Source organism: Podarcis liolepis (assembly GCF_965112155.1).
Source record: "Podarcis liolepis genome assembly, chromosome: 5".
Lineage (NCBI taxonomy): Eukaryota > Metazoa > Chordata > Lepidosauria > Squamata > Lacertidae > Podarcis > Podarcis liolepis.
This window is the reverse complement of record NC_139556.1, coordinates 97,909,560-97,922,895: the sequence shown is the minus strand read 5'-3', so window position 1 is coordinate 97,922,895 and position 13,336 is coordinate 97,909,560. Positions and strand designations below refer to the sequence as shown.

Below are 13,336 nucleotides of genomic sequence, written 5' to 3'. Positions count from 1 at the left end.
TGCCCCCTCTGGCCCCCTCTTCATATGCCACTGTGTATACTGTTACATGTTATGTGCTTCCTTGGTGTATGTTTATAACCAACCAGAGAATTAACATGAAAAATCTTTACCTACATTCTTTCAAATCTTCTAGAGCCATCACTCCTGGTGTATATGAACATTATATATAAAAAGAAACCCCACAGCACTGACCACAGACACATAAGAAAATGCATTTTCAAAAGAGCGAGCACAAAGATCACTCTGCATTCATTCATGGCAACACTTCAACAGATACAGACTTATCTGTTGCAGACCTGCATATGCTATTCAAGATGTTAAGCCTGGAAAAGTTTTCATCTTGTTCATTGGAAATACAAACACTTTTTAAAAAAAGCAATTCAAAGACTAATACAGCAAATTGCATCTCTGCAGTAAATGCTAATCTCCAGGTAATACTCCCAGCAAGAGCCAAAGGCCAGTTCTGTGAAATCAGCATCAGAGAGTCATTTGAAAGCACCAGCTGCAGCTGTGAGACTAATGGCACTGAGACAGGAAGGTGCACAGGCTGATCCTGCTACCACTTACTAGTCAACACTTCTCATAGAGAAAATGCAACAACATTTTGGCATGTGTATTTTCCTGATTTCACCTGGCTCCCCATGCTGTAATTAGCCTACTTTATATGTTTTTGTGCTTTTCATTATTAATCAGATTCTTTTATATTAGTTTCTATATTATTATTATGCGTGTTGTTTGTATCTGCAGGATGAAAGACGCTTAAATCTGAAAGACACCACACAAACCAAGCAGCTGAGCTAATGAAATAGTTTATTGCAATATACTCTGGAGCTTGTCCTCCCACTCTTCCCATGTGTGATGCAACATGGCCCAGAATGCTATGCACTTCTCCTCTTCCAACAGATGGATGGACACCAAGTTCACTTGGCAGTGTAGCAGGAGATCATTATCTATTTCCAGGAAAGCCATGGGACTTTTGTAGCTCGTATGTAGCCAGGGAAGACACGAGACAATATTTAAGTTGTTTGTTTGTTTGTTTAATACATTTATAAGCCAAATTACTCAGACAGGTATTTCTTAATTCCTTCCCACTTAATTCCTTCCTCTTCTTAATTCCTTACCACAACTTTGTGTAACCTTCCCTAAAGATGTCAATGTGTGGGGGTGACAAAAGAAATTCTGCACCAGGTTCCACCTGACTTGCTACGCCTTTGCTGTTGTGACCCACCGTGGGTCATAAACCTGACCCAGTGCTCTAGCCAAGCTTATATCAACTTGATGCCCTCCAGACTACAATGCCCATCTGCCCCAACCAGCATGGCCAATGGTCAGGGATGATGGGAGTTGCAGTCCAACAGTATCTGGTGGGCTCCAGTTTCCACATCCCCGCACAAAATGTTTTTATGGTGATGATGAAGAAGCCTCTAGCAATGGCTGGCTCATCTATTTGCCTGTCATCAGATGGCTGGAGACTATGAAGTGCCTCTCTGTTGCTCTGATCCCATGCAGGGAAAACACGGACAGGAGGGAGTAAAACGAATGGGTTGGAATGAAGGAAGGAACAAAAGAAAAAAAGGAGATGCTGGCAAGAGAAGAGAGTATAGTGAGATGCTTAAGAGGCGAGGAAGGCTGAAGCTCACATATTAGGTTGAAATAACTATCTGAACGTAGCATTCCTCTTCTCTCTTTTGACCCAATTGGTAGATGGCAAAGCAATATGGAAACATTTACACCCTTTGGGCAGGATATCAACCCTTCATAATACTGTCTGGATTCCAAGCAGTGAAAGAAGCGCTCATTGACCACTCTGAAGAATTTGAAGACCGACCACAGACTCCTTTCCTTATGGCTATGACAAAAGGAAAAGGTAGCTAATGAGAATTTCTGCTGGTACTTTCCCCGAAGAAAACATTTAAGTGGCTGTCTGGAAAAAGAGAACAAAGGTTTTCTATTAATGTTGTACTGAACAGGAAATAGGGGTTCTATGCAGTGCCAGTTCTTACCAGAGAAGACCCACTGAAATCAATGGGCATGGCTAATGTGGGTTTATTAATTTCCATTAGTCTACTCTAACAAGTGCTTTATGGAAGTCAGAATTGTACTACACTGTGGTTGGATTGAACTGCAGGTAGAAGCTTGTTTCCTGTTGCAGTTGCAATGCATTGACTGTCCTGGCCCTCAGCGCTGGATGAAGGGCTTGAACTCTCCGCTCTTTCTGCTGAGATCCCCGCAAAATATACTGAGGCAGACTTTGCATCGTCTTGTAATTGTTTGCCTCAGAGATACTGAATAGCTTGCACATTCAAGGGCATGAACTTCAGTAAACAAAGTTTCTTCTTGGCTGGTAACTTAATTGTAACATTAATTTCTGCAAGGAAGAATTTCTCACTGATTTTCCATAGGTAATATATTTTCAAATGGTCACACCTGGAGGCAACAGAGACGGTTTGGTGTAGTTACTATGCGGAAGCTGGGGCTGGGGAAGAAAGGCATGGAGCAGCAAATAGCAGAGGAGGCCCATCAGCTTGTGGAGGTTTTTGCACGTTCAAAGGGTATGTGATGCTAAGTGATGGTGCTGAACTGGCATATGAAGATATATTTGTGTACTACCTCTGTCCATTTTAGAAAGGAATGTGATATGTTTTTCTTGGTTCCTAATGGAGATCCCAGCAGTTTCTCTTGGCCACCATGAAATCCCACTCTCAGTATGAACAGGAGCAGATGAGCTCACATTAGTATAACTATATTTTGCAGGACAGCCACTTGACCCCTCCTTGCCCATCGCTAATTCAGTCTCCAACGTGATATGTGCTGTGGCTTTTGGGCATCGGTTTGCTCTTGAGGATGAACAGTTCCAGAAGCTGATAGAAGCCATAGATTTCTCCCTAAAATTTATAGGAAGCTTCGTTCATGCTGTGAGTAGTCATTTTCATTCCTGCTGATTCAGAGAAGTCTCCCAGGGGCCTTATGTTCCCCACTCAGCATTCTGGATTCCTTTATGATAGAGGATAGAGTGTTGGAGAATGGAAATGAGGTTTAAATCTAATCTGAGATAAGGGCTATTTTACAGCCTAATCAATTTCTTACCATGAATATAAAAGAGACTGTAATGAAACTAGTTCCACAGGTTGGGACTCTTTGGAGGAAAGACAGGATAGAAATGGAACAATGGCCTTCAGAACAAATCATATATAGCCCACATAAATGAGCAAAGGTGAACAAAATAATTTTCTCAGGAAGAGAATTACACTATGGCATAGCGTGGGTGGAGCCAGGCAGCCTGTGGCCCTGGACGTGACCAGATGCTACTATGACAGGCTCCCTCATGATGTTGGAGCCGTGGGGAGGTAAGACATCAGATGACCCCCCTTTTCTTTCTCTGTAATGCATGGGTCAGCAAACTTTATCAGCAGGGTCTGGTCCACCTTCCCTCAGAGCTTGTTGGGGGTTGAACTATATTTTGGGGGGAAAGGGGGAAAGGGGGAAAAGAACGAATTCCTATGCCCCAGAAATAACCCAGAGATGCATTTTAAATAAAAAGACACATTCTACTCATGTAAAAACACGCTGATTCGCAGACTGTCCGCAGGCCAGATTTAGAAGGCAATGTTGGTATACTGCCAGGGAGACAAAGTCCATCATGGCCCCAAGTTGTCTGCCGGACGATCCATCGATCTCCCGTTGGCACGCAGTATCAGCGATTAGCGACATGAGTTTCTAGAAAATATATTGCCACATTCCAGAGCTCATGCACACTCTGCTTTTGGAGCAGTCTTTACAGCAAGCAAAACCTTGTTTTCCACCGGCGTGGGCTTTTGCAGCTTGCCCCCCTGCTCCTGGCCATCAGACGTGCCTTTAGCCTTTGGTTGAGCTGTGCCAGCAAACAAAGCCTTGTTTTCCACTGGCGTGGGCTCTTCACCCTCCTTTTGCCTCTGGCCATCTGCAGGCATCTGCCTCTGTTTACCTCTAGCCTTCCGGCCTCTGCAAAGGCGATGACCTTGGTTCCCATGAGAAACAGAGCTCTCAGCTGCCGACTCCTTGGCTCCCCCTGGAGGCTGGAATGCTGCCTGGGATGACGTGACAGTCAGCTCCCCCTGCAGCTTGCAACCAGTGCCCTTGGCATCCCTGCATTCACTCGCATTCTGGGAAACAGCCAGGACCTCCGATGCATTCAAACTCTGGGCTGGGATGACTGGCAGGCGGGCTAATTTCAAAGCTTTCCACATCTTACGTGCAGTCACGTGGCCAGCTAACGTTGCAATTTCCTCCAGAGAGACGGACAAGACTATTATGTCAATTGCCCTTGAATTCTGGGCTTTCCATCTATCTGTCAGAGGAACTGGAGGGGCTTCAGACACAGTATGCCACACTCCAAACTGACGCAGCAAACTCTCACACCATTTTGCCCAGGTTTTATAATTGTGCCAATTTAGCTTTGGGCAGTCATCAGCTTCAGAAGCTTGGAAAAACTCCATTCCAGCTTTTTATTTGAGCCGTGAGTCTTTTTCACTTCAGAGACTCCTTATCTCAGCAGCCATAAATCTTGAGGCCTGCTGGGCTCGACGCCCAGACCAATTAGGCCTGCCGGACATCAAAAGCTCTTGCAGCGGCAAACAGAAAAGCCTTACTTTCGCTTTTCCTCCACATACCTTTCAACGCAGTCTGTCGCAGTCTTACTCTCCTGTAAGTGCCATGAATCTGGGCCCGAAACCAGTTGTTGGGATACTGCCAGGGAGACAAAGTCCATCATGGCCCCAAGCCGTCTGCTTATCAGCAGATAATTGACTGCAGAAGTCGCACTCAGGAGAGCATTATTTACAAGCTTTATTCAGCGTTGATCAGAACAAAGAAAGACATGACTGCCTGCGTCAGTGTCTCCGACAGAGAGAGAAAACGAAAGCAATGGAAACATAAACATCCTGTGAACAGGACATGCGCAGACTCTGTGACTCACAGCCTGCTCCCTTTTAAGGTGGAACGGAAATATCCTAACAGGCAATTGGGCCGGATCCAGCCCCTGGGCCTGGACACCAGCGGGGAGAGCACGGGTCCTCCGCTACCCACGCCCTCCCTGCGCAGAAGGCTTCCGTGCAGGGAGAGTAGGAGGAGACTTGGCCTCAAACAACTTTTATGTTGGAAAAGGTTTAAGAAACGCCCACTGACGGATTCTGCTAGCGATTGAGGCAGCCACGAAGTGAAGGGCTGTCCAGACAGAAAGGTTTAACCAGGCAACATAGCCAGGAGTGGGGGCAACTTACGCACGAGCAACCCATACTCATTACACACTCCTTTCTGTCTCAATAATTATTTTTTAAAACATTTTTTCCATCTCTTTTATATAAGTGTCTATAGAAATCCACAAATCCTTTTCTAATTTCTTTGGGATTATCTATTTCTTTTCCTTCCACTGTGATCTTCTCAGTTGTATTCTGTTCCTTTCTCTTTTAAATCTGTCAGCCATGCCAACCACTTTCCAGATTTATTAGCATATTCAAAGTTCTTTTGCGGCATTCTTTTAATATTCCATTCTACTTCTCGATTTATTATCTTTTTTTAAAAAATAATTTTTATTAAATTTCCAATTAACAAACCAATCATACCACATTAATTCCAAATTATACCAATACATAATAAATTCCAAATATTTAGCCGAATTTTAAATTTTTCTTGGGGGTACCCATGCTTCGAGCTCAGAAAGGGTCCAATCATCTCATGTTTCTGCTGCTTTGATATTCACAAGTCCCATCTTTCCATCTCTTTGTTGTTATCCTTTACAAACCCCGTCTTCCAATCTTCTTGTTGTTATCATTTTTCTTCTTAATAACCTCTAAGTTATCTCCACAAGTGAGTTGAAGCAAACATTATTATAGTCCTGTGTGGGTTTTCACGCTGATCCAAAAGTCCTATTCAAGCAGCAGGCGCAATTTCAGTTCCCATAAAATACAGTCCAAGCGTCTGCTCATTAACTTTCCCAGACCAGTTGCTCCATAAATCAGCCTTTCCAGGGGAGTTGTTGCCAATTCAGCCATGGAATTCAGATATGATAACCAAACCGTAGCACCTCTCCCCCTTTGACTGTAAATCTTGCAACCAAGTCTGTCTCATAATGGTGGTTCCCCATTAGAACTGCGTCACACCAAAAGCCTTTCATTTCCTTTCCAGATCTTCCGCAAAACAAAGTCTTTGGTTAATAATTTTGTTTCCACACAGTTTATTTTCCCATCTCACTTGCTATCAATCATGTGGCGGTTCTTCTTGGGGGGGGGGGTTGTTAGGTAAATCATATTGAAAAAGAGAAAAGCCCCCCCCTTCCGATCCATTTCAACATACCGACATAGCTGTGATTCTTTGATGTAGTCTTCTATTCAGTCCAACCCGTCACTCAGCTTTCTCAGTGGTTGATTTAATTAGCAATCAGTACAGCCTTTCCTTCACTCGAAACATGTGCATTTACTCTTCTCCAATTGTTTATCTTGAGCAATGCAACCAGGATTGCCATTAGAAGTAGCGTCCAGGAGATCCCAAAACTCACTCGAGGGCTTTCCGTCCAGTGCCCCCACCCCATCCTTCATTCGAACTCAGGGGTGATTTATTGGCAACCGCGGACGAGGCAGCATTTCCCCACCCCCTGGGAAAATTCAGGAGGCTAATTTACTCCCATCATTAGCCAGCCTCTTAATTACCTCATGTGAGCCGGAGAGATGGTATTGTCAGCCATCTTCCAAAGTGCCCCTAGTGCCCACCCTACTTCTCGATTTATTATCATTGCAAATTGACTTTGCAGTATTTTAATATTCTGTTTTATTTTCACATTATTTGGGTTTTTAACTAATTTCTTCTAATTTCCCATTATTTGTTTTAATATTTCTCCCCCCTTTCTCTAAATTTATTTCTGATAGTGTTCTACTGTATAAAAAACCCTCGCATTACTGCTTTGCTAGCATCTCATACTACACTCATTTCTGTTCCTTTGTTACAATTATTCACAAAGTAATCAGTTAAGTTTTTCTGTGCTTTCTCATTTATTTTTTGATCATCCAATAGGTTCTCATTTAATCTCCATCGAAAGGTTTTTTCCTCCATTTCTTTTATTTCACATTTTATTGCATTATGATCTGAAAGTATTTTGGTTGTATTTCTATTTTTGTCACTCTTGGTGTTAACTCGCTGGATATCCACACATAATCTATTCTTGACATTGATTGATTTGGTTCTGAGAAATAAGTAAATTGTTTTTCTAATGGGTATCATAATCTCCAAACATCTACCAAATTACAGTTCTCAATCATTAAAAAAAAAAAGTCTTAGGTAGTTTTCCTTCCTCCAATTTTTCTCTTGGCTTCAACCTATCCATTTCCATTGAAACCACTCCATTCATATCACCCATTATTATAATTTTCTGATCCACAAATTCAAAAAGTTTTTCTTTTAAATCTTTATAAAATTCTGTTTTACTTCCATTTGGTGCATACACTCCGACTATTATCTATTTTTTGCCTTGCCATGTGACTTGTACCGCAATTATCCTACCTTCTTCATCTTTAAATATTTGCTGAGCCTCAAATTTATTTTTTATATACAAAACCACTCCTCTCTTCCTGCTTCCGTCTGATGAAACAAATTCATTTCCCAATTTTTTATTAATCAGTACTCTTCTATGCTTTCTTGCCACATGAGTTTCTTGTAGACAAATAATATCCAAATTCTTTTTTTTAAAGGAAATGTTCAATTTTCTGTCTTTTCCTTTTGTCATTAATTCCATTAACATTCCATGTCCATAATTTCAGTGCCATTTTGTGTCCCCTTTACCAGTAAAAGTATAAAAGTCTTAAACCTGTCCTTCTTCCTCTTTCTCTTCTTCTTTTTCATCTTCTTCTTTACTATCCTTTTCTTCTTCTTCCAATCCTACCGGACCTGCTGTTCCTGCCACTGTTGCTTCCTCCCCCTTTCCCAGCTCTTTGTATCTTCTCAGAAATTTGTGTGTTTCATCAACGCTTGTAAATTTAAACTTTTCCCCTTTGTAGTAAAAGGAGATCCCTTCTGGAAATTCCCACTTAAATTCAATTTCATTCTTCCTTAATGTCTGTGTCAATGGTTTGTAATGATCACATTTTTTCAGCAGACGAAGTGGGATGTCTTTAAAAGTAATTATAAAAGCTTCATCAATGCACAGCCTTTTTTCTCTGTTTTCCTGTAAAATCAAATTCTTCATTTCTCTATCTTGTCAAAGCAAAGAAATTTCCAGGAGACTGTTTGATTATATTTAAACAGTCTCCTGGAAATTTCTTTGCTTTGACAGTCCTTGTTTTAATTCTAAAAGCATTCTGAATTGTCTTTCTGACGTCTTCCACTTCCATACTTTTCCATTGTGCAATCTCCGTTGTTAGTTTCTCCAAAATATTCTCTCCTTGTACTTCAGGCACAGATCTCAATCTCAAATTGAATTCTCTTTGCCTCAATTCATTCATAGCAATCGCATCCCACAATTCTTCTTGTGTTTTATTAATTTCTGAAACTTCTCCCTTAACCTTTTCTTCCTCTTTCTCTATTTCCCTTACTTCTTGTTTTTTCATTTTTGTTTGTTTGTTTGTTTCATTCCTTCTTCCAGGCTTTACGTTCTTTTTGTTATTTCCTTCATCTGTCCCTTCAATTCATTAACTGTCATATCAATTTTTTTATCCATTGATTCTAGTCTTGTCTCCAAATTCTTCTCGCTTTGTTTAATGTCTTTTTTAATTTCTGTGAACATTTTTAAAATGTCTCCCTTAAATTCAGCTTCCTGTTTTGATCCTCTTCTTTCCAAAGTTATCCCACTTTCTCCTGTTTTTTTCTGTGTCTGAGACATTGTTTCTCTTCTTCCTGCCACTAGGTGTATATTAAGAATCTTTGGAAGGCCAAATTTATTTAAAATAAACAATTAAAGGAGAAAGAAGGAAGTTTTCTGCCTCTTGTTTGGCTAATCCAACGTAATGTCTTAATAAATAAACAGAATAAACAGGGGGTTGGACTCGATGGCCCTTGTGGTCTCTTCCAACTCTATGATTCTATGATTCTAAGCAAATAATAATAATATTGAAAAGAAGAACAATGAAGGAGACAATCAGAAGGAAAAAAATAGGGACCACCAAAGGAACAACAAAAAATAATAAAAATATTCTTTCGCCACTTGCCTGGCCAATCCAATCCTTTAATCAAAATTCCATCAAAACCATACCAGCCCAATTTTAATCCAGTAATCCCAAGAAAAAAAATCAGTGAATAACAAAAAAGAGAAACGAAAAAAAGGAGAAAAGGAGAAAAATAAAAAATAAAAAGAGCAAAAAGGAAAAAAGGAAATTCTCTTCACCAAAGCAACAGGGCCAGAGATTTTCAAAACCAAAACCAAAATTAATCCATCCCCGAGAGCACAGTCTGGCACCATAAAATGTAAAAATAGTCAGTCAAAGTCCTTCTACTCCAATGTCCACGTCAGCTAAGTCAGAAGCAGGAAGGGGAGAGTGGGTAAACAATTTCTTCTTCTTACTCAGCTTTCCTCCACATAAAATAAAATAAAACAAAACAAAATAAAGAACCAGATAATAGCAAATATTTCTATTTCATTTTGGGCTTGGCAGTTTCTCAAAATGCTGCTTTGGCATGTAAAAAACTCCACCATGAGGCTTCTTAACAGTTAACTACGCAGTTCTCTAAAAACTAAAGTAATAAGTTTCCAGGAAGACTCTCCTCCTGCAGTCCCAGAAACCCACAAAAAAGACAAAAAGAAAACCCTTAATAAGGGCTTTCGCCCCCCCTACTTTGTTTAATACACAGTCTTAAGTAAAGTGTTTATATTAAATTAAATATTCCGCTGTAGGACAGCTCACTGTTTTTTGTTCCGTGGGTACTTCTTGCATATAAATAAGATCCCAGTCGGGGCTGACCTCCTTTTTACCACCCTGCTGCTTCCAAATCGTTCTTAATCCTTTTTTTCAACTATTTCCACCAATTAAATCCGGATTTTTTTACTGTTTCTGAATCTACCGCTGTGCCAGGTAAGCTTGAGGCTGCGCTTCTCGAGGGTAGAAAATGGTGTCCAGCGCCGGTGTCTCAATCTCGCTGCTCTTTTTGCTCCTAAAAGGGGCTTTTCAGGCAGTGGATAGACCGCTTCTCGGCTAGCTGGGAACCTGCCCTCAGGATCTTCCTCCTGAGGTTTTTGGGGGCTTGCGACGCCCTTGCAAAGCCCCCATTTCCCCCCGAAAAGCTGGATTCTCCCCAGAGGGCTGAATCCCGCTTGCACTTGGCTCCACAGTATACTGAGACCTCTTGGCTAGCATTTATTTATATGGGGATCGGTTCTATTCTCCGCCCTCTCACCTCAGATTGCCATGATGCAAACCCAGGATATGTATTTGTCTTATTTAATATTCTTTGTTATTGGGAACAAAGTTCTTGTAAGGAAAGGCAATGGAAGAAACCCAACCTCCGAAGTGTTTGCTAGAGAGGTTTATTCAGAAAATATAAGTAATTTACCTTTAATGAGAAAACTAGGAAAGAGGAAAACTCCCTTCTTAAAGGTATAATAATAATAATAATAATAATAATAATAATAATAATAATAATAATAATTTATTATTTATACCCCGCCCATCTGGTTGAGTTTCCCCAGCCACTCTGGGCGGCTTCCAATCAAGTGTTAAAACAATACAGAATTAAATATTAAAAACTTCCCTAAACAGGGCTGCCTTCAGATGTCTTTTAAAGATAAGATAGCTACTTATTTCCTTCACATCTGAAGGGAGGGCATTCCACAGGGCAGGTGCCACTACTGAGAAGGCCCTCTGTCTGGTTGCCTGTAACCTCACTTCTCCCAATGAGGGAACCGCCAGAAGGCCCTCAGAACTGGATCTCAGTGTCTAGGCTGAACGATGGGGATGGAGTCGCTCCTTCAGGTATACAGGACCAAGGCCGTTTAGGGCTTTAAAGGTCAGCACCAACACTTTGAATTGTGCTTGGAAACGTACTGGGAGCCATTGCAGATCTCTCAGGACTGGTGTTATGTGGTCCCGGCGGCCACTCCTAGTCACCAGTCTAGCTGCCACATTCTGGATTAATTGCAGTTTCTGGGTCACCTTCAAAGGTAGCCCCACATAGAGTGCATTGCAGTAGTCCAAGCAGGAGATAAGTAGAGCATGCACCACCCTGGCAAGACAGTCTGCAGGCAGGTAGGGTCTCAGCCTGCATACCAGATGGAGCTGGTAGACAGCTGCCCTGGACACAGAATTAACCTGCGCCTCCATGGACTGCTGTCGGTCCCAGGCTGTGCACCTGGTCCTTCAGGGGCACAGTTTCCCCATTCAGGCTCAGGGAGTCATCCCCCCCCACGCTTGCCCCCTATCCCCCCAAAACAGTACTTCTGTCTTGTCAGGATTCAACCTCAATCTGTTAACCATCATCCATCCTCCAACCACATCCAGGCACTCACACAGGACCTTCACTGCCTTCACTGGTTTTGATTTAAAAGAGAGTTAGAGCTTGATGTCATCTGCATACTGATGAACACCCAGCCCAAACCCCCTGATGATCTCTCCAAGCTGCTTCATATAGGTATTAAAAAGCATGGGGGAGAGGACGGAACCCTGAGGCACCCCACGTGAAAGAGCCCAGGAGTCTGAGCACTCACCCCCCAACACCACTTTCTTAACACAGCCCAGGAGAAGGGAGCGGAACCACTGTATAACAGTGCCCCCAGCTCCCAGCCCCAACAGAAGGATGTTACGGTTAATGGTGTCAAAGGCCGCTGAGAGATCCAGCAGAACTAGGAAACAGCTCCCATGTTTGTTTGATTTTTTGAAGGAAGATATGGGCATTACTTGACTGGGGAATAAAATAAAACGGCATTGCAAGATTTGGAGGACTGCACATTTCAAAGGCTGGCTGTGTTACAATTTGCATATTAGGCAAATTTACTCTTAAATGTGAACTGACTTGAATGTCTCCCCATCTGTATTCTCCACCCACCCCCCACCTCCCAACAAATGGCCTGGGATTGTGCCCAGTTTTGAATGAAGCCTGGGAGCTAGAAAAATACTTTGACCCCTAGTTTTCTTTCACATATTCGGCTAGAGATATTTCCCAGAACCAGTCATTGTGAGATTCAAGAGAAGCTGCAGACTCCTACCTTCTACTCAGGGAGACTCAAACTAATGTGCTAGCTCTGAAGAATAACCCAGGTCATGTTTTAAGTGCTAATTCAAATGAATTGACTCATGAACTGCATGACCAAGCTTCCTCATGGTAATGACGGCATGTCTGATTTCTTTCCATTAGCTTTGTGAAATTCTCCCATGGCTCATGAAACATCTCCCAGGGCCCCACAAGAAGGCCTTGTCCTGCTCAGAGATGGTGCTTTCATTTGCAAAGGAGGAGATAGAGAAGCATAAGGAGAATCAGTCTCTGCATGAGCCACAGGATCTCATTGATTTCTATCTACTTCAGATAGAGAAAGTAAGTATCTGCTTTGACACTGAATGCTGCTCATCCAAGGAATCATTATATTCCCTGTTATAAGTGAATGCTAATCTCTGCCAAGGACACCAATATTTTTTTCCTGAATCTCAGTTGTCAGGGAACTGCCATCAGTGCCGGAGGAAGAGAGCAAGATCCAGAGGGATTCCAGAGAGCGTCCCGGGATTGGGAGAGGCAGCCCATCTTCTGGGGAAGAGAATCAGCATAGCACCAGTGGAGAAGGGGGGCAGATGGGGGAAGCGGCGAGGCGGTCCCATGACTCCTTGCCAGGGACCAGCGGGGAGATTAGGGGTCCTCCGCTGCCTACACCCTCCTTGCGCAGAAGGCTTTCGCGCAGAGTAGGAGCAGACTAGGCATCAAAGAGCTTCTTTGCTGGAAGAAGTTTAAGAAACGCCCACTGATGGATTCTGCCAGCGATTGAGACAGCCACGGGTGAGTGGCTGTCTGGACAGAAAAGGTTCACTCAGGCAACCCAGCCAGGTGTTTGCACTGGCTTACGCATGAGCAACTCCTAGAACCACTACAGCAATCCGCCAGTCTCTGATGTTGCTTGTGCGCAGCCCCGGAGAGGCAGCATGATGAGCCAAACAGGGCCGGCTGGAGAGACAGAGCAAGAAGCCATGGTGCGAGGTCTGGTCGAGAGGAACCGAGACCTGGAGGCGCATGTCGCTACCCTGTCTGTGCGGCTGGAGGAGAGACGGGCTCGTGATGCACAGGTCAGAGCCACCCCAATAGGGAGGAAGGTCCTGGGGCTGGTACACAAGTTTGGTGGAAAGCCCCAAGACTACAATGCCTTCCGAATGGAAATTCAGTACACTTTGGAATTGCAGAA

The 13,336-nt window shown here is 42.8% G+C and overlaps 1 protein-coding gene across 3 annotated transcripts in view; it reads left to right on the top strand.

The window, feature by feature from the left end:
• Positions 1–13,336, top strand: part of LOC310707279 (cytochrome P450 2J5-like) — a 29,574-nt gene that overhangs the window by 2,071 nt on the left and 14,167 nt on the right. The window contains exons 1-5 of one of the 3 annotated variants that reach the window (XM_083504284.1): positions 1,524–1,619; positions 1,705–1,867; positions 2,403–2,552; positions 2,755–2,915; positions 12,307–12,483. In XM_083504284.1, the coding sequence (XP_083360410.1) occupies positions 1,705–1,867; positions 2,403–2,552; positions 2,755–2,915; positions 12,307–12,483 (651 nt within the window). In that variant the 5' untranslated portion in view covers positions 1,524–1,619. Of the gene's footprint in view, positions 1–1,523; positions 1,620–1,704; positions 1,868–2,402; positions 2,553–2,754; positions 2,916–12,306; positions 12,484–13,336 lie in introns of those variants that run through there. The other 2 variants (XM_083504282.1, XM_083504283.1) reach the window with 2 other exon arrangements.